Source organism: Hordeum vulgare, chromosome 1H, assembly GCF_904849725.1.
Source record: "Hordeum vulgare subsp. vulgare chromosome 1H, MorexV3_pseudomolecules_assembly, whole genome shotgun sequence".
Classification (NCBI taxonomy): domain Eukaryota; kingdom Viridiplantae; phylum Streptophyta; class Magnoliopsida; order Poales; family Poaceae; genus Hordeum; species Hordeum vulgare.
In genome coordinates, this window is record NC_058518.1 from 365,236,967 (window position 1) to 365,261,197 (window position 24,231).

The following is a 24,231-nucleotide window of genomic DNA, read 5'->3' on the forward strand; positions in this document are numbered from 1 at the left end:
GGCAACAACAATGCTTTTAGAGGAAACTATGTTCCTAGGCCTTTTCCTAGTAACTCCTCTAACAATTATGGCAATTCCTACAGCAACACTTATGGAAATCATAACAAATTACCCTCTGATCTAGAGAGTAATATCAAAGAGTTCATCAACTCTCAAAAGATTTTCAATGCGTCCATAGAGGAAAAACTACTCAAAATAGACGATTTTGCTAAGAGCGTTGATAGGATGTCTTGTGATATTGATGCTTTGAAAGTTAGATGCGCTCCTCCCAAGATCAACTTGGATGAAACTTTGAAAGCTATGCGTATCTCCATGAATGAGAGCAAAGAAAGAACCACCCAAATTCACGCTAGACATGAATGGTTTAAAAGGGTGCGTTCTAGTGATGCAAATCACAAAGATCTTAAAGTGCTTGGTGTGTCTCCTCTTGAATCTTTGTTTTCGCGTGTCAAACCTACTTATGGAGGGGCTGGATATGAATCCACTTTGGTTGAAAAACGCCCCAATGATTCGGAGTCCACCTATCTTGATGATAAAGGTGTGGAGAGTGGAGTAGAAGAAGTCAAAAATTTGGGTAGTAATGAAACTCCCACTTTGGATTTCAAGGAATTCAATTATGATAATTGCTGCTTGTTTGAATGCTTTTATTTGATGCAATCCATTGCAAAACTCTCCACATGCTTATAGCCAAAGCAAAGCCTTTACCACGCATATTGTAGGTGCTATGATCAAATCTCTTGAAGAGAAGCTCGAACTAGAAGTCTCGATACCTAGAAAACTTTATGATGAGTGCGAACCTACTATCAAAATCAAGATAAAAAACTATGAGTGCAATGCTTTATGTGATTTAGGTGCTAGTGTTTCCGCGATTCCAAAGTCTTTATGTGATATTCTTGGTTTTCATGAGATTGAAGAGTGTTCTCTTAATTTGCATCTTGCAGATTCTACCATCAAGAAGCCCATGGGGAAGATCCATGATGTTCTTATTGTTGCAAATACGAACTATGTACCCGTGGATTTCATTGTACTTGACATAGATTGCAATCGTTCATGTCCCATTATTCTTGGTAGACCTTTCCTAAGGACTATTGGTGCTATCATCGATATCAAGGAAGGGAATATTATATTTCAATTTCCCTTAAAGAAGGGCATGGAGCACTTTCCTAGAAAGAAAATAAGATTGCCTTATGAATCTATGATTAGCGCTACCTATGGTTTGAGCACCAAAGATGACTATACGTGATTCCATCACTTTCGCCTAGCTAAGGGCGTTAAACAAAAGCGCTTGTTGGGAGGCAACCCAACGAATCTATATTTTTCTTTCTGTTTTGTGTTTTCCACACTTTCATAATTCTGTTATGATTGTGTTTTTTGTGTTTCTTTTTGTGTTTGTTCCAAGCAAAACCGTTATGATTAGTCTTGAGGATGATCGTTTGGTCATGCTGGGAAAGAAAGAAACTTTCTGCTCATGAAAAGAATTTTAATTTTTTTTTCTGTAAGAGCTTTTGAGTTGATTATTTTTTCTGATGATTTCTACGCAAATTCTTCAGACTTTCGTAATGTTTCAGAATTTTGGAAGTACCAAAGGTATAAGAAACATACATATTGCTACAGACTGGTCTGCTGTTGACAGATTCTGTTTTTGTTGTGTTGGTTGCTTATTTTGATGAAACTATGGATAGTATCGGGGGGTATTAGCCATGGAAGATTTAAAGTACAGTAACCCAACATAAGCACAAGTAGAATTTGAGTTTGCTACAGTACCTAAGGAAGTGGTGGTTTGCTTTCTTGTACTAATGTTGTCACGAGTTTCTGTTTAAGTTTCGTGTTGTGAAGTTTTCAAGTTTGGGTGAAGTTCTTATGGACGAAAAGATAATGAGTGGCAAGAGCTCAAGCTTGGGGATTCCCAAGGCACCCCAAGGGATTCAAGGATGTCGTAAAAGCCTAAGCTTGGGGATGGCCCGGGAAGGCATCGCCTCTCTCGTCTTCAATCCATCGGTAACGTTACTTGAGGCTATATTTTTATTCACCACATGTTATGTGTTTTTACTTGGAGCGTCTTGTATCGTAGGAGTCTTTTATTTTTGTTGTGACACAATAATCCTTGCTGCACACCTAGAGAGAGATATGCACACACCGTGATTTTTTCGAGCTCCACTTATATCTTTTGGTAGACAATTCAGCTCACATGTGCTTCACTTATATCTTTTGAGCTAGATACTTTTGCTCTATGTGCTTCACTTATATCTTTTAGAGCGCAGCGGTGCGTGGCTTGGTAGTTGATCTATGCTTTGAAAGTAGTCTCAAAATGGGTAGTTATCCAAAGGGATACGAAAACTTTCACCTTCATGTGCATTGAATAGTTAGAGAAGTTTGATTCATCTCAATAAGTTTTGAGTTGTGGTTATGGTAATATTGAAGTCATGCTAGTAAGGTGTTGTGGGTCTATATTGATTGTCATCCTTTGCGTGGCGGTCGGGATCGTGCGATGGTTTATACCTACCAACCCTTCCCCTAGGAGTATGCGTTGAATGTTTTGTTTCAATTACTAATAAAACTTTTGCAACAAATATATGAGTTCTTCATGACTAATGTTGAGTCCATGGTTTAGATGAACTTTCACCTTCCACCATCACTATCTTCTTAGTGCCGTGCAACTTTCGCCGGTACACAAAACCCACCATTAGCCTCCCTCAAAACAGCCACCATACCTACCTACTATGGCTTTTTCAAAGTCATTCCGAGATATATTGCCATGCAACTACCACCATGATATGTTCCACCATGTCTACATTGCCTTTGCATGATCGTAAGATAGCTAGCATGATGTTTCCATTGATGTCTATGCCACGCTAGATCATTGCCACGGTACACTACCGAAGGCATTCCATATAGAGTCATAATTGCTCTAAGTTTTGAGTTGAAAGTATGATGATCATCATTATTGGAGCATTGTCCCATGTGAGAAAATAAAAGAGACCAAAGAATCCCATAAAAAAGAGGCCAAAGAGCCCACCAAAATAGAAAAAAATGAGATAAAAAGAGAGAAGGGACAATGCTACCACTTTTTCCACACGTGTGCATACTGAGCACCATGATCTTCATGATTGAGAGTCTCTCGTTTTGTCACCACCATATAGCTAGTGGGAATTCTCATAATATAACTTGGCTTGTATATTCCAATGATAGGCTTCCTCAAAATTGCGTTAGGTCTTCGTGAGCAAGCAAGTTGGATGCACACCCACTAGTTTCCTTTAAGAGCTTTCACATATACTTGTAGCTCTAGTGCATCATTTGTATGGCAATCCCTACTCATTCACATTGATATCTATTGATGAGCATCTCCACAGCTCATTGATATGCCTAGTTAATGTGACTATCTTCTCCTTTTTGTCTTGCAACCTCCACCACATTCCACACCATCTATAGTGCTATAACCATGGCTCCCGCTCATGTATTGCTTGAGAGTTGAAAATGTTTGAGAAAGTAAAGGTGTGAAACAATTACTTGGCCAATACCAGGGTTGTGCATGATTTAAATTTGTTGTGCAATGATGATAGAGCATAGCCAGACTATATGCTTTTGTAGGGATAACTTTCTTTTGGCCTTGTTATTTTCAAAGTTCATGATTACCTTGCTAGTTTGCTTGAATTATTATTGTTTCCACGTCAATAGCAAACTATTGTTTTCAATCTAATGGATCTGAACATTCACGTCACATAAAAGGAATTACAAAAGAAACCTATGCTAGGTAGCATGAAAGCATAAAAAATTCATTCTTATCACTTCCCTACTCGAGGACGAGGAGGAGTTAAGCTTGGGGATGCTGGATACGTCTCAAACGTATCTATAATTTTTGATGGTTTCACGTTGTTATCTTGCCTTCTTTGTATGTTTTATGTACCTTTTTATATCTTTTTGGGACTAACTTATTAATTCAGTGCCAAGTGCCACTTCTTGTTTTTTTCCGTGTTTTTGACTCTTTTCAGATCTGATTTTGGAACGGAGTCCAAACGGAGTAAAAATGCCGAAATGATTTTTTCCCGAACGAAAGAAGACCAGGGAGCCTTTGGGCCAAGCCAGGTGGGCCCCAGGGAGCCCACAAGCTCCTGTTGGGGAACGTCGCATGGGAAACAAAATTTTTCCTACGCGCACGAAGACCTATCATGGTGATGTCCATCTACGAGAGGGGATGAGTGATCTACGTACCCTTGTAGACCGTACAGCAGAAGCGTTAGTGAACGCGGTTGATGTAGTGGAACGTCCTCGCGTCCCTCGATCCGCCCCGCGAACAATCCCGCGATCAGTCCCACGATCTAGTACCGAACGGACGGCACCTCCGCGTTCAGCACACGTACAGCTCGACGATGATCTCGGCCTTCTTGATCCAGCAAGAGAGACGGAGAGGTAGAAGAGGTCTCCGGCAGCGTGACGGCGCTCTGGAGGTTGGTGATGACCTTGTCTCAGCAGGGCTCCGCCTGAGCTCCGCAGAAACGCGATCTAGAGGAAAAACCGTGGAGGTATGTGGTCGGGCTGCCGTGGAAAAGTCGTCTCAAATCAGCCCTAAAACCCCACTATATATAGGAGGAGGAGGGGGGAGACTTGCCTTGGGGTCCAAGGACTCCCAAGGGAGTCGGCCAAGCCAAGGGGGAAGGCCTCCCCCTCCCAAACCGAAATCCACTTGGTTTGGAAGGTGGAGTCCTTCTTCCCTTTCCCACCTCCTTCTTTTTTTTCTTTCCTCTTTGATTTTCTTTCCTATGCGCATAGGCCTCTCTTGGGCTGTCTCACCAGCCCACTAAGGGCTGGTGTGGCACCCCAAACACCCATGGGCTTCCCAGGGGTGGGTGCCCCCCCGGGTGAACTCCCGGAACCCATTCGTCATTCCCGGTACATTCCCGGTAACTCCGAAAACCTTCTGGTAATCAAATGAGGTCATCCTATATATCAATCTTCGTTTCCAGACCATTCCGGAAACCCTCATGACGTCCGTGATCTCATCCGGGACTCCGAACAACATTCGGTAACCAACCATATAACTCAAATACACATAAAACAACGTCGAACCTTAAGTGTGCAGACCCTACGGGTTCGAGAACTATGTAGACATGACCCGAGAGACTCCTCGGTCAATATCCAATAGCGGGACCTGGATGCCCATATTGGATCCTACATATTCTACGAAGATCTTATCGTTTGAACCTCAGTGCCAAGGATTCATATAATCCCGTATGTCATTCCCTTTGTCCTTCGGTATGTTACTTGCCCGAGATTCGATCGTCACTATCCGCATACCTATTTCAATCTCGTTTACCGGCAAGTCTCTTTACTCGTTCCGTAATACAAGATCCCGTAACGTACACTAAGTCACATTGCTTGCAAGGCTTGTGAGTGACGTTGTATTACCGAGTGGGCCCCGAGATACCTCTCCGTCACACGGAGTGACAAATCCCAGTCTCGATCCATACTAACTCAACGAACACCTTTGGAGATACCTGTAGAGCATCTTTATAGTCACCCAGTTACGTTGCGACGTTTGATACACACAAAGCATTCCTCCGGTGTCCGTGAGTTATATGATCTCATGGTCATAGGAACAAATACTTGACACGCAGAAAACAGTAGCAACAAAATGACACGATCAACATGCTACGTCTATTAGTTTGGGTCTAGTCCATCACATGATTCTCCTAATGATGTGATCCCGTTATCAAGTGACAACACTTGCCTATGGCCAGGAAACCTTGACCATCTTTGATCAACGAGCTAGTCAACTAGAGGCTTACTAGGGACAATGTTTTGTCTATGTGTCCACACAAGTATTGTGTTTCCAATCAATACAATTATAGCATGGGTAATAAACGATTATCATGAACTAAGAAATATAATAATAACTAATTTATTATTGCCTCTAGGGCATATTTCCAACAGCTCCCACCACGCCACCAGGGGGAGGCGGCGGTGGGCAAGATTGTGGCCACCCTGGCCGCCCCCTGACCTAGATCTTGCACCTATATATTCCCAAATATTCCGCAAAAAATCAGGGGAGCCTCGAAAATACTTTTCCGCCGCCGCAAGCTTCCGTTTCCGCGAGATCTCATCTGGAGACCCTTCCCGGCACCCTGTCGGAGGGGACTTTGGAGGTGGAGGGCTTCTTCATCATCATCATCGCCCCTCCAATGACTCGTGACTAGTTCAATTCAGACGTACGGGTCCGTAGTTAGTAGCTAGATGGCTTCTTCTGTCTCTTGGTTCTTCAATACAAAGTTCTCCATGATCTTCATGGAGATCTATCCGATGTAGTCTTCTTTGGTGGTGTGTTTGTCGAGCTCCTATGAATTGTGGACTTGTGATCAGATTATCTATGATATATATTTGAGTCTTTGCTGATTTCTTATATGCATGATTTGATATCCTTGTAAGTCTCTCGAGTCTTGGGTTTTGTTTGGCCTACTAGATCTATGATTCTTGCAATGGGAGATGTGCTTGGTTTTGGGTTTTGCCATGTGGTGACCTTTCCTAGTGACAGTAGGGCAGCAAGGCACACATCAAGCAGTTGCCATCAAGGGTAAAAAGATGGGGGTTTTATCATTGGTTTGAGATTATCCCTCTACATCATGTCATCTTTCTTAAGGCGTTACTCTGTTCTTATGGACTTAATACACTAGATGCATGCTGGATAGCGGTCGACGTGTGGAGTAATAGTAGTAGATGCAGAAAGTACCGGTCTACTTGTTTCGGACGTGATGCCTATAGAAATAATCATTGCATAGATATCGTCACGACTCTGCACGGTTCTGTCAATTGTTCGACAGTAATTTGTTCACCCACCATCTACTTGCTTTCATGAGAGAAGCCACTAGTAAACACTACGGCCCCCGGGTCTATTCACATCCATCGTTTACATCTCCGCTTTTACTTTGCTTTGTTACTTTGTTGCTTTCAGTTCTCACTTGGCAAACAATCTATAAGGGATTGACAACCCCTTCATAGCGTTGGGTGCAAGCTTTTGTGTTTGTGCAGGATCTTGAGATACTCTTCCGCCGGATTGATACCTTGGTTCTCAAACTGAGGGAAATACTTACCGTCGCTGTGCTACATCACCCTTTCCGCTTCGAGGGAACACCAACGCAAGGCTCCAAGGCCACGGGGGAAATCCTTTGCATATTTGCCTAGGAAGTCCCTTAAGGCGTAGCCGTAGCTGAAGGATTCCTGGTGCCATCGACACAACTACTTCCTGGTGCCGTTGCAAGGAATACACAGCAGAACAATCAGAAGTGTTTCCGGCGCCATTGTCGGGGATCCTTTTGAGGTAGCAGAAGTATTTCTCGCATCGTTGCCGGGGAGGAGGATCGTCAAGAATATTCTCCTGACAACGTGCCTATTTCTGGAAGGATACACACCAGACGTACTTGACGTGCGAAGGTGCAACATCCAGAATGGCAACATGCTTGATATTTATGAGGGATCTTTCTACCATACTAACATGCATAGAAATAAGAAGCAATATCTTTCACATATAAACAAAAAATATGTGAAATAGTACGGATCCTATATGGACATCCTTCCATGGACGGCTCCAACTCCAATGACTAGGGAGGTACTCCATCTTGTCCGTCATGCCGGGAACGCCAACGACTCGAACTTGATCTGTGTTCTCCAACTACTACAACTAGTAATGAATTCACACAAGATCACAAGTCAACATGCAGATTGTTATACAATACAATGACAACTCTTTGGCTCCTGCCGGCTGACAATCATGACACGCATGTCATGTTAAATTACACACATGCATCACATACATATGAGCCACACTATTCACATCAAACCTGCAAAACAAACTCATCTATAGAGTCGCATTCTACCAGTTTGTGTGATCGTGTATGAAATACAAGGCGCTACACACACGACAGTCCCGCAAGGCCATCCTCGTGAGCCCCCACCTCATGCGGCCCACCTCATGAGGACACAAGGTGATACGCACACGGCGGTCCCCCTCGAGGGGTCTCTGATATGTCCATTTTGCATCATGCTTTTATGTTGATATTTATCGCTTTCTGGGCTCTTATTACACTTCCCGGTACAATACTTATGCCTTTTCTCTCTTGTTTTACAAGGTTTACATGAAGAGGGAGAATGCCGGCAGCTGGAATTCTGGCCTAAAAAAGGAGCAAGTTTGAGATACCTATTCTGCGCAACTCCAAAAGCCGTGAAAATCAACGAGGAATTATTTTGGAATTTATAAAAAATACTGGGAGGAATAAGTACCACAGGGGAGCCACCAGGAGGCCACAAGCCTGCTAGGCGCGACCTACCCCCTGGCCGCGCCTAGGGGGCTTGTGGGCTCCCTGTTGGCCCTCTGGCTCCCCTCTTTTGCTATAAGGAGGGTTTCATTCTAGAAAAAAATCAGGAGGAGGCTTTCGGGAGGAATCACCGCCGCCACGAGGCGGAACTTGAGCAGAACCAATCTAGAGCTCCGGCAGGGTCGTCCTGCCGGGGAAACTTCCCTCCCGGAGGGGGAAATCTTCGCCATCGTCATCACCAACACTCCTCTCATTGGAGGGGACTCATCACCATCAACATCTTCATCAGCACCATCTCATCTCCAAACCCTAGTTCATCTCTTGTAACCAATCTCCGTCTCGCGACTCCGATTGGTACTTGTAAGGTTGCTAGTAGTGTTAATTACTCTTTGTAGTTGATGCTAGTTCGATTACTCGGTGGAAGATTATATGTTCAGATCCTTGATGCTATTCAATACCTCTCTGGTCATGAATATAATTATGCTTTTTGAGTAGTCACTTTTGTTCCCGAGGACATGGGATAAGTCATCTATAAGTAGTCATGTGAATTTGGTATTCGTTCATATTTTGATGTGTTGTATGTTGTTTCTCCTCTAGTGGTGTGATGTGAATGTCGACTACATAACACTTCACCATTATTTGGGCCTAGAGGAAGGCATTGGGAAGTAATAAGTATATTGTGGGTTTCTAGAGTGACAGAAGCTTAAACCCTAGTTTATGCGTTGCTTCGTAAGGGGCTGATTTGGATCTACTAGTTTAATGCTATGGTTAGACTTAGTCTTAATTCTTCTTTCGAAATTGCGGATGCTTGCGAGAGGGGTTAATCATAAGTGGGATGTTTGTCCAAGTAAGGGAAGCACCCAAGCACCGGTCCACCCACATATCAAACTATCAAAGTAGCAAAAGCGAATCATATAAACATGATGAAAACTAGCTTGCCAGAAATTCCCATGTGTCCTCGGGAGCGCTTTACCTCCTATAAGAGTTTGTCTAGGCTTGTCCCTTGCTACAAAAGGGATTGAGCCACTTTTCTGCACCTTTGTTACTATTGCTACTTGCTACTTGCTATGGATCTTCTTATCACAACTATGTGTTACCGATAATTTCAGTGCTTGCAGAGAATACCTTGCTGAAAACCACTTGTCAAATCCTTCAGCTCCTCGTTGGGTTTGACACTCTTACTTATCGAAAGGACTACGATAGATCCCCTACACTTGTGGGTCATCAAGGCTTTTTTCTGGCACCATTGCCGGGGAGTGAAGCGCCTTTAGTAAGTGGAATTTGGTAAGGAAACATTTATATACTGTGCTGAAATTTATTGTCACTTGTTACTATGGAAACTAATCCTTTGAGGAGCTTGTTCGGGGTATCTTCACCTCAAACGGAAGCATAAGGAGTTTCTCCTCAACCTGCTGCACCTACTGAAAATATTTGCTATGAATTTCCTTCAGGTATGCTTGAGAAACTGATGGCTAATCCTTTTACAGGAGATGGAACATCACATCCCGACTTGCATCTAATCTATGTAGATGAAGTTTGTGGTTTATATAAGCTTGTAGGTTTGCCCGAGGATGAGGTCAAGAAGAAGGTCTTTCCCTTATCTTTGAGGGATAAAGCATTGACATGGTATAGGCTATGTGATGATACTGGATCATGGAACTACAATCGATTGAAATTGGAATTTCATCAAAGGTTTTATCCTATGCATTTGGTACATCGTGATCGGAATTATATTTACAATTTTTGGCCTCATGACAGAGAAAGTATAGCTCAAGCTTGGGGGAGGCTTAAATCAATATTATATTCATTCCCCAACCATGAGCTCTCGAGAGAAATTATCATTCAGAACTTCTATGCTCGACTTTCTCATGATAATCGCACCATGCTTGACACTTCTTGTACCGGTTCTTTTATGAAGAGAGATATTGACTTCAAATGGAATTTATTGGAAAGAATTAAACGCAACTCTGAAGATTGGGAGTTTGATGAAGGTAAGGAGTTAGGTATGAATTTCAAGTTTGATTGCGTTAAATCCTTTGTTGAAACAAATACTTTTTGTGATTTTAGCGCTAAATATTGACTTGACTATGAGATAGTAGCTTCATTGTGTGAATCATTTGCTGCTCATATTGATCTCCCTAAAGAGAAGTGGTTTAAATATCATCCTCCCTTAGAAGTCAATGTAGTTAAACCCAATCCAGTTGAAGAGAAAGTCATCGCTTATAATGATCCTATTGTTCCCAGTGCTTACATTGAGAAACCACCTTTCCCTGTTAGGATAAAGGATCATTCTAAAGTTTCAACTGTGATATGTAGGGGCTACATTAGAACACCTACACCCCCTGAGAAATTAGAGTTGAACCTAGCATTGCTATTATCAAAGATCTCCTGTCCGACAATGTTGATGGCCACGATATTCACTTCTGTGAAGATGCTGCTAGAATTGCTAAACCACATGCTAGAGGCAAACATAAGCCTGTTGTTGGCACGCCTGTTGTTTCTGTTAAGATAGGAGATCATTGTTATCATGGTTTATGTGACGTGGGTGCTAGTGTTACTGCAATACCTCAATCTTTATATGATGAAATTAAAGACGAGATTGCACCTGTTGAGATTGAACCTATTGATGTCACTATTCAGCTTGCCAATAGAGATACTATCTGCCCTTTGGGAATTGTTAGATATTTTGAAGTCTTGTGTGGTAAAACGAAGTATCCTGCTGATTTTCTCATTCTTGCTACCACACAAGATAGCTTTTGTCCCATCATATTTGGCAGACCTTTTCTCAATACTGTCAATGCTCATATTGACTGTGAGAAGCAAACTGTCACCGTTGGCTTTGAAGGAGTGTCACATGAGTTCAATTTCTCCAAGTTTGGTAGACAACCTCATGAAAAAGAATTGTCTAGTAAGGATGAAATTATTGCTCTAGCTTCTATGTTGTGCCTCCTACTGATCCTTTAGAGCAATACTTGCTTGAGCATGAAAATGATATGCATATGGATCAAAGGAATGAGATAGATAGAGTTATCTTTGAACAACATCCTATCCTTAAGAATAATTTGCCTGTTGAACTGCTTGGAGATCCACCCCCACCAAAGGGTGATCCTGTGTTCGAGCTTAAACAGTTGCCTGATACTTATCTTGATGAAAAAGAGATATATCCTGTTATTATTAGTTCTAGCCTCTCAGAGCATGAAGAAAAGAAGTTACTAAAAACCCTGAGGAAGCACCGTGCTGCTATTGGATATACTCTTGATGATCTTAAGGGCATTAGTCCCACTCTATGCCAACACAAGATTAAAACCGATCCTGATTCCAAACCAGTTGCCGATCATCAACGGAGATTAAATCCTAAGATGAAAGAGGTAGTAAGAAAAGAAATACTAAAGCTCCTAGAAGCATGTATTATCTATCTTGTTGCTCATAGTGATTGGGTGAGTCCGGTGCATTGCGTCCCTAAGAAGGGAGGTATTACCGTTGTCCCTAATGATAAATATGAATTGATCCCACAGAGGATTATTACTGGCTATAGGATGATGATCGATTTTAGGAAATTGAATAAAGCCACTAGGAAAGATCATTACCCTTTGCCTTTTATCGACAAAATGCTAGAAAGACTGTCTAAACACACACACTTCTGCTTTCTAAATGGTTATTCTGGTTTCTCCCAAATACCTGTTGCACAATCTGATCAGGAGAAAGCCACTTTCACCTGCCCTTTCGGTACCTTTACTTACAGACGTATGCCTTTTGGATTATGTAATGCACCTGCTACCTTTCAAAGATGTATGATGGCTATATTCTCTGACTTTTGTGAAAAGATTGTTGAGGTTTTCATGGATGACTTCTTCGTTTACGGGTCTTCTTTTGATGATTGCCTCAGCAACCTTGATCGAGTTTTGCAGAGATGTAAAGATACCAACCTTGTCTTGAATTGGCAGAAGTGCCACTTTATGGTTAATGAAGGCATTGTCTTAGGACATAAAATTTCTGAAAGAGGTATTGAAGTTGATAAGGCTAAGGTTGATGCGATCGAGAAAATGCCTTGCCCTACAGATATCAAAGGTATAAGAAGTTTCCTTGGTCATGCTGGTTTCTATAGAAGGTTCATTAAGGACTTCTCTAAGATTTCTAGGCCTCTTACCAATCTCTTGTTTTTGACGATGATTGTGAGGAAGCCTTCGAAATACTTAAAAAGGCCTTGATAACTGCGCCTATTGTTCAACCACCTGATTGGAACTTTCCTTTTGAAATCATGTGTGATGCTAGTGATTATGCTGTTGGCGCTATTCTAGGACAAAGAGTTGATAAGAAGTTGAATGTTATTCACTATGGTAGTAAAACTCTAGACAGTGCCCAAAGAAACTATGCTACTACGGAAAGGAATTTTTAGCAGTCGTGTTTGCATGTGAAAAGTTCAGATCTTACATTGTAAATTCCAAGGTTACTATTCACACTGATCATGCTTCTATTAAGTACCTCATGGAAAAGAAAGAAGCTAAACCTAGACTTATCAGATGGGTTCTCTTGCTACAAGAATTTGATTTGCATGTTGTTGATAGGAAGGGTGCTGAGAACCCCGTGGTAGATAACTTGTCTAGGTTGGAGAATGTTCTTGATGACCCACAACCTATTGATGATAGCTTTCCTAATGAGCAATTGAATGTCATCAATACTTCACGTAGTACACCGTGGTATGCTGATTATGCAAATTATATCGTTGCCAAATATATACCGCCAAGTTTCACATACCAGCAAAAGAAGAAATTCTTCTTTGATTTGAGACATTACTTTTGGGATGATCCTCACCTTTATAAGGAAGGAGTAGATGGTGTTATTAGACGTTGTGTACCTGAACATGAACAGGGACATATCCTACAGAAGTGTCACTCCGAGGCTTACGAAGGACACCATGCGGGAGATAGAACTGCACACAAGGTATTGCAATCAGGTTTCTATTGGCCCACTCTCTTCAAGGATGCCCGTAAGTTTGTCTTGTCTTGTGACGAATGTCAAAGAATAGGTAATATCAGTAAACGTCAGGAAATTCCTATGAATTATTCACTTGTCATTGAACCATTTGATGTTTGGGGCTTTGATTATATGGGACCTTTTCCAAAATCCAACGGGTATACTCATATCCTAGTTGTTGTTGATTACGTTACTAAGTGGGTAGAAGCTATCTCAACTAGTAGTGCTGATCACAACACCTCTATCAGGATGCTTAAGAAGCTCGATGATGCACTGTGGGCTTATAGAACTGCTTATAAGAATCCCATGGGCATGTCTCCGTACAAAATGGTTTACGGTAAAGCATGTCATTTACCTCTTGAGCTAGAGCATAAGGCTTATTGGGCAATCAAAGAGCTCAACTTTGATTTCAAACTTGCTGGTGAGAAGAGGTTATTTGATATTAGCTCGCTTGATGAATGGAGAGCTCAGGCATATGAAAATGCCAAGTTGTTTAAAGAAAAGGTTAAGAGGTGGCATGATAAAAGGATACAAAAACGTGAGTTCAATGTAGGTGATTATGTCTTTCTATATAATTCTTGTTTAAGATTTTTTGCAGGCAAGCTTCTCTCTAAATGGGAAGGTCCTTACATTGTTGAGGAAGTATATCGTTCCGGTGCCATCAAGATCAACAACACGGAAGGTAATTTTCCAAGAGTGGTAAATGGGCAAAGAATCAAGTATTATATCTCAGGTACTCCCATAAATGTTGAAAGCAATATTATCAATACCATAACTCCGGAGGAGTACATAAGGGATATTTATCAACCCGTTTCAGACTCCGAAAACGAAGAGGTATGTGATTCGATAAGTAAACCGACTCCAAAACTTTTCCAGTAGGAATTTTTCTCCGTTTTGGAATTTTTAGAAAAATAGAAAAAATTTAAAGTAGTCCGGAAAGCGCACTTGGAGGCGACAAGCCTGTGAGGCGCGGGCCACCCCCTAGCCGCGCCTGGGGGACTTGTGACCACGTCGTGTGCCTCCCGGACTCTGTTTTCTGGCGGATTACTCCTTCTGGTCGGGAAAAATCATTATATATTCTCCCGAAAGGTCTGACCCTCGTATCACGCTAATATCCTCTATTTTTGTTTCGAGCCTGTTTTTGCCGCAGATTTAGAGCAAGATGTCTTCTCAAGATTCAGAAGGAGAGTAAGCAAGAATTATGCCAAAGGGTGTTGAGGCTTGAAGAGCAAATTAATGATCTGAAGGAGTAGAATTTTGTGCTCAAGAGAAAATTAAACAAGTTCAAGAACTCTGCAACAACTCCACCACCATCACCTCCGAAGGAAGACAACTAAGCATGGGTATGGGCAATCCCCTTGGCTTGTGCCAAGCTTGGGGGAGTTGCCCCGGTATCGTATCACCATCACATCTTTTGCCTTTACCTTTTCTTAGTTCGTTCCTTTTTGGTTTTATCTTTCTCTAGTAGAATAAAGTTCTTAGTGTTTTAGGCTTGAGTTTTGCTTTGTGTCACCCCCAATGTATTCGAGATCGTGAGTCATATAACAAAGAGTGTTTTAGTTAAGGGCCTTGCTTCATGCCATGATCTGAAAGAAAAGAATGATAAAAGAACAAAAGCATGAAAGATCATGTAATGATCTTATGGGAAGTGATGGCTCCACATATAAAAAGAATGTTGATTGAAACTTCTTGTGGGTGGACAAACGTAGACGTTGGTCATTGCTGCTATTAATAGGAAGTAATAAAGAAAGAGAGGTTCACATATAAATATATCATCTTGGGCACCATCTATGATTGTGAACACTCACTAAACTATTACATGTTTAGAAGTAGATGTTGGACAAGGAAGACAACATAATGAATTATGTTTGCTTGGTTCCGAACAATGATTATATGACTAGAGATCCCTTAGCATGTGACGATTGCTTCCACCTCATATCAGCCAAAACTTCCGCACTAAGTAGAGATACTACTTGTGCATCCATAAACCTTCAACCCAGTTTGGCCATGAGAGTCCATCAAACCTACCTATGGATTGAAGAAGATCCCTCAAGTAAGTTGTCATCGGTGCAAGCAATAAAAATTGCACCCTGAATATGTATGATCTATTAGTGTGTGGAAAATAAGCTTTATACGAACCTCTGATGAGGAAGACATAAAAGCAACATACTGCATAATAAAGTTATTTATCACAGGAGGCAATATAAAGTGACGTTCCTTCACACTAAGAGGACACACATCCAAACCTCAAAAGCGCATGACAACCTCTGCTTCCCTCTGCGAAGGGCCTAGCTTGTACCTTTACTTTTTGCCCTTGAAAGAGTCATGGTGATCTACACCAATTCCTTATTTCGCCTTTATCTTGGCTAACATCATATGCTAGGGAAAGATCTATATTCATATGTCCACTTGGAAGTAAGTATCCATGAATTATTATTGTTGACATTACCCTTGATGTAAATAGTTGGGAGGCGAAATTATAAGACCCTATGTTTCTCTGTGTCCGACTGAAACTTTGATCTCATGAGTACCACGTGAGTTGTAGCAATTGTAGAAGACGAAAGGATGATTGAGTATGTGGATTTGCTTTACAATCTCTTATTTGACTCTTTCCGATGTTATGATAAATTGCAATTGCTTCAATGACTAAAGGCTATTGGTTGTTAATTCTCAATAAGGTCCTTGATCCATACTTTACTTTGTGAAGGAATTATCACTTTAGCATAAGAGATTATATGATGATATTGTTGTTCTGATTATGATCATAATGCATGCATGTCCGTATTTTGTTTTGTCGACACCTCTCTCTCTAAGTATGTGGGCATGTTTATTGATCTTGGTTTCCGCTTGAGGGCAAGCGAAGTCTAAGCTTAGGGGAGTTGATACGTCCATTTTGCATCATGCTTTTATGTTGATATTTATCGCTTTATGGGCTGTTATTACACTTCACGGTACAATAATTATGCCTTTTCTCTCTTATTTTACAAGGTTTACATGAAGAGGGAGAATGTCGGCACCTGGAATTCTGGCATGAAAATGGAGCAGGTTTGAGATACCTATTCTACGCAACTCCAAAAGCCGTGAAAATCAACGAGGAATTATTTTGGAATTTATAAAAAATACTGGGCGGAAGAAGTACCAGAGGGGAGCCACCAGGAGGCCACAAGCCTGCTAGGCGCGGCCTACCCCCTGGCCGCGCCTAGGGGGCTTGTGGGCTCCCTGTTGGCCCTCTGGCTCCCCTCTTTTGCTATAAGGAGGGTTTCGTTCCAGAAAAAATCAGGAGGAGGCTTTCGGGAGGAATCGCCACCACCACGAGGCGGAACTTGAGCAGAACCAATCTAGAGCTCCGGCAGGGTCGTCCTGCCGGGGAAACTTCCATCCCTGAGGGGGAAATCATCGCCATCGTCATCACCAACACTCCTCTCATCGGAGGGGACTCATCACCATCAACATCTTCATCATGACCATCTCATCTCCAAACCCTAGTTCATCTCTTGTAACCAATCTCCGTCTCGCGACTCCGATTGGTACTTGTAAGGTTACTAGTAGTGTTAATTACTCTTTGTAGTTGATGCTAGTTGGATTACTTGGTGGAAGATTATATGTTCAAATCCTTGATTCTATTCAATACCTATCTGGTCATGAATATAATTATGCTTTGTGAGTAGTCACTTTTGTTCCTGAGGACATGGGATAAGTCATGCTATAAGTAGTCATGTGAATTTGGTATTCGTTCGATATTTTGATGTGTTGTATGTTGTTTCTCCTCTAGTGGTTTTATGTGAACGTGCACTACATAACACTTCACCATTATTTGGGCCTAGAGGAAGGCATTGGGAAGTAATAAGTAGATGATGGGTTGCTAGAGTGACAGAAGCTTAAACCCTAGTTTATGCGTTGCTTCGTAAGGGGCTTGTCCCTTGCTACAAAAGGGATTGGGCCACTTTGCTGCACCTTTGTTACTATTGCTACGAATCTTCTTATCACAACTATCTGTTACAGATAATTTCAGTGCTTGCAGAGAATACCTTGCTGAAAACCACTTGTCAGATCCTTCTGCTCCTCGTTGGGTTCGACACTCTTACTTATCGAAAGAACTACGATAGATCCCCTACACTTGTGGGTCATCAGTCTCCTCCTGAGAACCACTCCTCGTGAGGTCTTCTCATGAGGTCTCCTCGTGAGGTCACCTCGATGTGCAGTTGATCTCATCAATCGTGCACATAGCCGAGCTTATGAACGATGACGGATCTCACCCCCCCCCCCCCGCCTCCACATATCAAATATGCATCCGATCTGAATCTAAAACCACTAGCAGAGGCTCTGATACCACTGTTGGGATCTACCGTAGGTGCATCGCATGCGAATTAAAATTTCTACACGTAGAACATCGAAGAACATGCTATGGAGATAGATCACACATCGTTACCACTAGACGCGCAGTGCCATGCAGCGGAAGTAGAGTTGGGGCAACACGTCCGCGTGGTTCATCTCCTCCTTGTTCGTTCTCCCTCGAGCAGCTGGTCCAATCTCCCTCGAACAACCGGTCGCTGGATCCCGCGTACAGGCTCGCCGGAGCGGCGCAAGTGCACCGCCTCTAACGGTATCTGCACGTGCAGGAGGAGCACACTGTGCGGCAGACTCCTAGCTTCGATCACACGGTCGGCGGCGGGTGGAGGTGGCTATTCGCAACTCATGCGAAACCCTAATGACGGAGCCGAAGCGATCAATCCATACGTGTGCCACACCTCTACTATATATAGGCGTCCGACGTAGGCTCAACTCTTGGGCCTCGCACGGACCCTAAAGCCCACGTGTTCCTTCCCTTAAGCGCGCGACCCTTTAGGTTCTCATTCACTTGGTCGCGAGTCAGACCACGCCCGACTCGGCTAGTGGGTAGCGGTCTCTAGCAAGACGTGCCGACACCAAGTGCCCGATGAAGCTCGTTAGGCGGACATGTACTTCATACTTCTGTTCCCTTTGCCACACGATATACGTTGTCGTGCTCAAGGCGATATGATCATCCTTGTTGTCGCACGACCTCTTTCTCGTTCTGGTGAATCCGATCAGCATTTGGATTATCTCATAATCCTCATCGCATGGCCATGCTTAGCCAGGTCGGATCACCCGAGGGGCCCAGAGTATATCTCTCCTGATCGGGGGGGGGGGCAAATCCCATCTTGCTCGACCATGTCTCGCAGCATGGGTCCGGACAAGCCCGGAACCTACCTTTGTAACTACCCAGTTACGGAGTAGCGTTTGGTCGGTCCAAAGCAAGTCTGTCACCACCCCGAGTACATGCGACAGCTAAGGTCTTAGGACATAGAATGTATGTTGTACTAGAGACTCACAGATGACCTATCGCTGCGTCTCATAGTTGGGTCTGTCCAACTCAGACCTTATCTTGGTTTGAATTCGACGTACCAGATCTTTCCGAATCATATTACGCGCCTAGCATCCAATGCTACATGGCCAGTGGACCGGACCATCCACCGTGTCATATGCTAGTCTAACTCGTTGTGCGTCCACACAACCCTTTCGACTAGAGACTCTTTAGGACAGTCATCATACAATGCATAGTCTCACAAACAAGTCACTTACTTGTTAATTACACAACATTGATAATGTCCAAGGACTATCTTAATTCATAAACACGTAAAAAATATCATCATACATAATTGCCTCTAGGGCTTATCTCCAACATCCTTGCCTGTTTCTGTGGCCCTTGAAGCGCCCTGAACACCTAGGGCACTCGCGCCAATAAACACGGACCGCCGCCTAGTAGTGCCCTCGCCCTTCTATAGTTTGATCGCTGGACTAGTAAAAAACAAGAAGCTAGTGGTTGAGAAAAAAACAGATTTTTTGTCTCAAACAAAAAACAGATTTGCATTTCCTTCTTAATTTAGAAAATCATACATTCGTAAGAATTTTACGATCTAAAAGGTTGTTCATAAATTTTAGGTAATATTAACGGAGTTAAAAAAATCATGAATTTGAAAAAATGTTCCTCAACTTTTATTAAATGAAAAAAAGCTCGCAGTTTAGAAATAGTTTACATTCTTGAAAAAATATCTATAATTTTTTAAAAATTCAGTGCTCACAAAAATATGGGGTGCACCTCGTTAGTGCTTAAGGATCCCAAAGCTCTCCTTACGCTCACACGTGCCCTTGATCGCCTTCCATTAAGTCGCTCACACGGATCGCTGGGTAGCATGGTGCTCTCACTCAGTCACCAACACGTACTGGTTCAGGCAAAAGGAGTATCCTATTTTTTCATAAAATAGAATTAATATATTCGAAAGATATATTTGATAAGTAATAAACCATTCATGGATTTGAAAATGTTTATGAATTTTCAAAATTTCATAGTTTCAATGACTTTGTTTTTATAAATTCTAAATATGTTCTCGAATTTTTGAAAAATGACCACCTGTTTCAAAAATACTTTATGAATTGAAAAAATCAACTCTCTGGAAAAGGTGCATAGACTTTTTTTTAAAGTTCATGATTTAGAAAATAAAAAAGAATGAAAAATGAAAAATGAAAATTAAAATGAAGAATAAGAAAAAAGTGCCAGATAAAACAGATGTGAAAACTGCCGAAGAAAATAGAAGTAAAAACACGGCAAATAAGAGTTCCCCTTGTTCCGAGGGTGGGCATCAACGCTACGTAGGCCTGTGAGCATTTAAGACCAAGATGTTTCTCGGTCTAGATGGACAGAGCTGATGATGAAGCCTTAGCCGGTCTAGGACGAGGCCTAATTGCTTGTTGATTCTATTTTGGAAAGCGGTAGAAATATTTTATCTGAAATCCGTATTAATCAAGTCAAAATAGATCGTTACAAAATTATTAGCATCACCATGTCTTCGTCATTTCGAGATCAACATTTCAGGTTAGTTGGATGATTCCGATGTGCCATCTCAGTGATATCTTATCACTTATATACATGATCATATCACATACTTCCTCTTCCTCAGAATGTAAGGCACACATTTAACTTTCCACGGTCTTTAATACATGATCGAACCATTAATTAATATGTATTAAAATACATAGATTGGTCTTGTATAAATAATATTGTCGTATTTACCTTGTAAAATAATTTGATTTTATATTAACGAAGTAAACATATTATTAGTGAAATCGTAGTTAAAGTTGGGTGTTTAAATCAGACAAAGACAAACACGCCATATATTTAGAAATGATGAAGCATCATGTTCTTTTTGTGTATTATATAGGGTCGTTTTCAGTGTGAACTGCACAGCCTTTGCTAGTGAACGGTACTTTGAGATAAAGGACAATGCTCCCTTTGATGCTTATGGACATACAATTGATACTCGTTTGTCTGTGTGCTAATGGCCGGCACAAGAATTTTAACTGTGTTTTTATACATGTTTTTTTATTCATTTGTAATGTAGTATCAAGGAAAAATCCTAACACACTTGGCATCTGCTAAAGTAGGATGTACAGTCAACACTAACACATATGAAAAGGATCAAGTCATGTAAGATCAAAACTACTCCCTCAGTTCTTAAATATTAGTCTTTTTAGAGATTCAATTAAAGACTACATACGGATGTATTTAAACATATTTTAGAGCGTAGACTCATTCATTTTATTCTGTATGTAGCTTGTACTTGAATCTTTTAAAAGACTTATATTTAGGAACGGAGTGAGTATGACTAGATGAAAAACCAAAAAAGAAAGAGAAAAGTAGCAACGATGATCCACGCTGAACAGTTGGCAAGCCAATAAAGATGATGTAAGCACATACCATCCGTGCATGGACGCAACAACACAAACTGTAAACCGTGTGCACAATAGACAACACTCCAGATAGTAAGAGCCGTTCCCAGAGCCAAAAACATCAGTCCATGACAACCTGATTAACTTGCAAGAAGAGTCACTTACCCGCAATGTTTCATTTTTCAAAAAAAGAAAATCTTGGCAAGGACTGAAGGCTGATGGGGGGATTGCACACCAATGCTCACGACCTCCGGCGCTTTCTGAACTGAAATTATCAATAAAAGCAAGTATATATGGATAGTATTTCTTAGTGCTGGTCTTTCATGAATAACAGCATTGCTAAATCATATTCTTAAAGTAATCATGTAATTCTGAGCAAGTGGGGGAACCAGGCTAACGAGAAACGGTTGATGCCGGCCAAGGACTTGATCCGCTCGTCATTTGTATCTGCACTCCACACACAGGTTTTGTACTATAAATACTTCATTCGAATGCCTAACTTTCCTACAACCCCAAGCAAAACGAGCTAACAAACCTTAAACAATGGAGGTTTCCACCTTACCCTGCTTGCTACTTCTGTCTGCTGCACTGGCACTCTGTTGTGCAGCTGCAGCACGGCCTGAAAGTGCAACAGCAAACCTTGACGCCGCCACAATGGCCGCGCAAGAGCTTGACCGTGTCGGGTCACTGCCTGGGGCGCCGATCCACTCATATGCTTTCAAGCACTACTCTGGGTACGTCACGAACGACGAGCACCTCGGCAAGGCACTGTTCTACTGGTTCTTTGAGGCTATGGAGAAACCTGACGAGAAGCCACTGGTCCTGTGGTTAAATGGAGGTTGCTACCTAACTAACTAACTGCGTTTTGCCTTGAAAATTCAGAAATCATCATGGTAGAAAGATGTATGTAATGTAGCTGTCAATCGTGTGCTTTTGCAAAATTTGCAGGACCTGGTTGTTCTTCCGTTGGGTTTGGGCAGGCGCAGGAGCTCGGGCCATTTCTTGTGAAGAAAGACGTGCCTGAGCTTGAGCTCAATCCGTATGCCTGGAACCATGGCAAGTGCAAACCAATACTAGCATATTAGGCTTACAATTTTCATAGCAATGTAAGCATGCATAGCTTACTGTCTGATGAACTTTCAGCTGCCAACTTGCTGTTCCTCGACTCTCCAGCGGGCGTTGGATTTTCATACACGAACACGTCTTTTGAAATAGATCCACCGGGAGACAATTCCACTGGTATAAAAGACAGATATATGTCTCCTCTTCTATCCAAACAATGAAGGGATTTCTTCCCAAGATAACATGACATTTCATTCATCCTTTGCAGCACACGGTTCATACGCTTTCCTCGTCAGGTGGTTTCAGAGGTTCCCCCAGCACAAAATGAAAGAGTTCTACATAGCCGGAGAGAGCTATGCAGGTCTGCCAACCTATTCATAGATAGCTTGATATAGATACGTACTCTAGTCAAGATCTGACTTTTGCTTATTCTAATTCTCTTGCCACTCGATCGCTAGGACACTACATTCCGCAGTTAGCGAATGTCATCGTGGAGGAGAACAAGAAGGCCTCCAAAGAAAACTACATAAACTTCAAAGGCATTCTGGTACGTACGCTGCTATCCAGTTCACTACCACACATCTCAGAAGTCAGAACACCACCAGTATTGATCATGTTCTCTTCTTCCGATTCAAGATCGGGAATGCGTACATGGACGGCGACACAGACTTGCAGGGGATCGTCGACTCCGCGTGGCACCACGCCATCATCTCCGACACGCTCTACAGCGCCTTCCTCAAGTCCTGCGACTTCAGCATGGAGATCCTGTCTCCGGAGTGCGACGCGGCACTGGATGAGTTCAGTGTTCTCTACAAACTCATAGACATCTACAGCCTCTACACACCCTACTGCGACCTTGGGTACCCAGCTTTGAACGCGTCGTCCTCGCTCAAGATCGGACAGACCAACGGCCGTGTAAGCAAAGCATCCTCAGTGGCCTCGGCTTCAAAAAAAAAAACAACTCAGCCAGTTATTTCCTTCCTCGGCGATTGATTCTTCTTTCATGCACAAAAATGAACAGTTTGATCTCCTCAAGATCCCGATGGGCTTCGATCCATGCACGCAAACGTACGCCACCGAGTATCTGAACCGTGAGGACGTGCAGAGAGCTCTGCATGCCAACACCACGGGAGTGTCGTACCCCTACGTTCTTTGCCGGTAAGCTCATTCACCTTGCTGAGTTAGCCTGCATGTTGGGCTCAGAATCGTGTTTCTTTTCATGGCTGGATATATATTGTTTCAGTTTTGCTTCTATATATGGTGTTTCTTTTTCAGCAATAGCATCAACGCTGTGTGGAAGGATTCCGACATGACGGTCGTTCCCATCGTCAAGAAGCTCGCGGAGGAAGGGCTTCGCATATGGATTTTCAGCGGCGACACGGACGGAAGGATCCCTACGACGTCGACGAGGTACACGCTGAAGAAGCTCGGCCTGCCCATCAAGGAGGACTGGTCGCCATGGTTCACGCACAAGCAGGTAGTACTATTTTATCTCATTAATTAATCGGATAACTTACTGAAGAGCACAACGATCCCATGACCCATCGATCAGTATCTTCCAGTTGGTTGCTAATTAATCTGACCAGATCTTATGACACTGTCTCAGACGTTACATCGTGAGAAGTACTTGTCCTGATGCGTTTGTTGGTTGCAGGTTGGTGGATGGAGTGTGGTGTATGATGGCCTGACATTTGTCACGGTGAGAGGAGCCGGCCACATGGTGCCAACCTCGCTGCCCGAGCAGGCGCTCCAGCTATTCAAGCACTTCCTAGCCAATCAGAACCTCCCCTCCAAGCCCTTCTAGAAAAATATATGCCACGATTGGCACGTTTCCTCAATGTAAGATCAAGAGGATCTCCGTTCATGGATCAACATGATTAATAACTTGTGGTTGGGTTGCTAGCTAGCTCTTCTTTGCTCTTCTATGCCACCTGTAGTTTCCGATCAAGCTGGCCTGAGATGGATTGTGTTAACAACCTAACAATATCTCTCGAGTAGAACCGCTCGCGTCGCCACCAGAAGGGCGACTCGGTGCCCTAGCCGCCGCTGCCCTCGACCTCCCTCCTCCCCTGCTTCCCCGCCGCCGCCGGAGGAGGCCGGCGAGCGAAGCTCGCCCGGCGGACGGTGGACGGCGGGTCTTCCTCCC

The 24,231-nt window shown here is 42.6% G+C and overlaps 1 protein-coding gene across 1 annotated transcript; it reads left to right on the forward strand.

The window, feature by feature from the left end:
- Positions 1 to 21,566: 21,566 nt before the first annotated feature.
- LOC123411171 (serine carboxypeptidase-like 34) lies at positions 21,567 to 23,889 on the forward strand. Its single transcript, XM_045104115.1, has 9 exons — positions 21,567 to 21,861; positions 21,972 to 22,079; positions 22,167 to 22,262; positions 22,354 to 22,446; positions 22,544 to 22,632; positions 22,722 to 23,000; positions 23,107 to 23,243; positions 23,361 to 23,562; positions 23,740 to 23,889. The coding sequence occupies exons 1-9, from the start codon at positions 21,567 to 21,569 to the stop codon at positions 23,887 to 23,889; spliced, it is 1,449 nt and encodes a 482-aa protein (XP_044960050.1).
- The last annotated feature ends 342 nt before the right edge of the window (positions 23,890 to 24,231 follow it).

Coding starts and splice junctions, on each gene's coding strand:
- LOC123411171 (XM_045104115.1), top strand. CDS start 21,567: ATGGAGGTTTCCACCTTACCCTGCTTGCTACTTCTGTCTGCTGCACTG. Junction 22,263..22,353: donor ACCGGGAGACAATTCCACTG/GTATAAAAGACA, acceptor CATCCTTTGCAG/CACACGGTTCATACGCTTTC. Junction 23,563..23,739: donor CATGGTTCACGCACAAGCAG/GTAGTACTATTT, acceptor TGTTGGTTGCAG/GTTGGTGGATGGAGTGTGGT.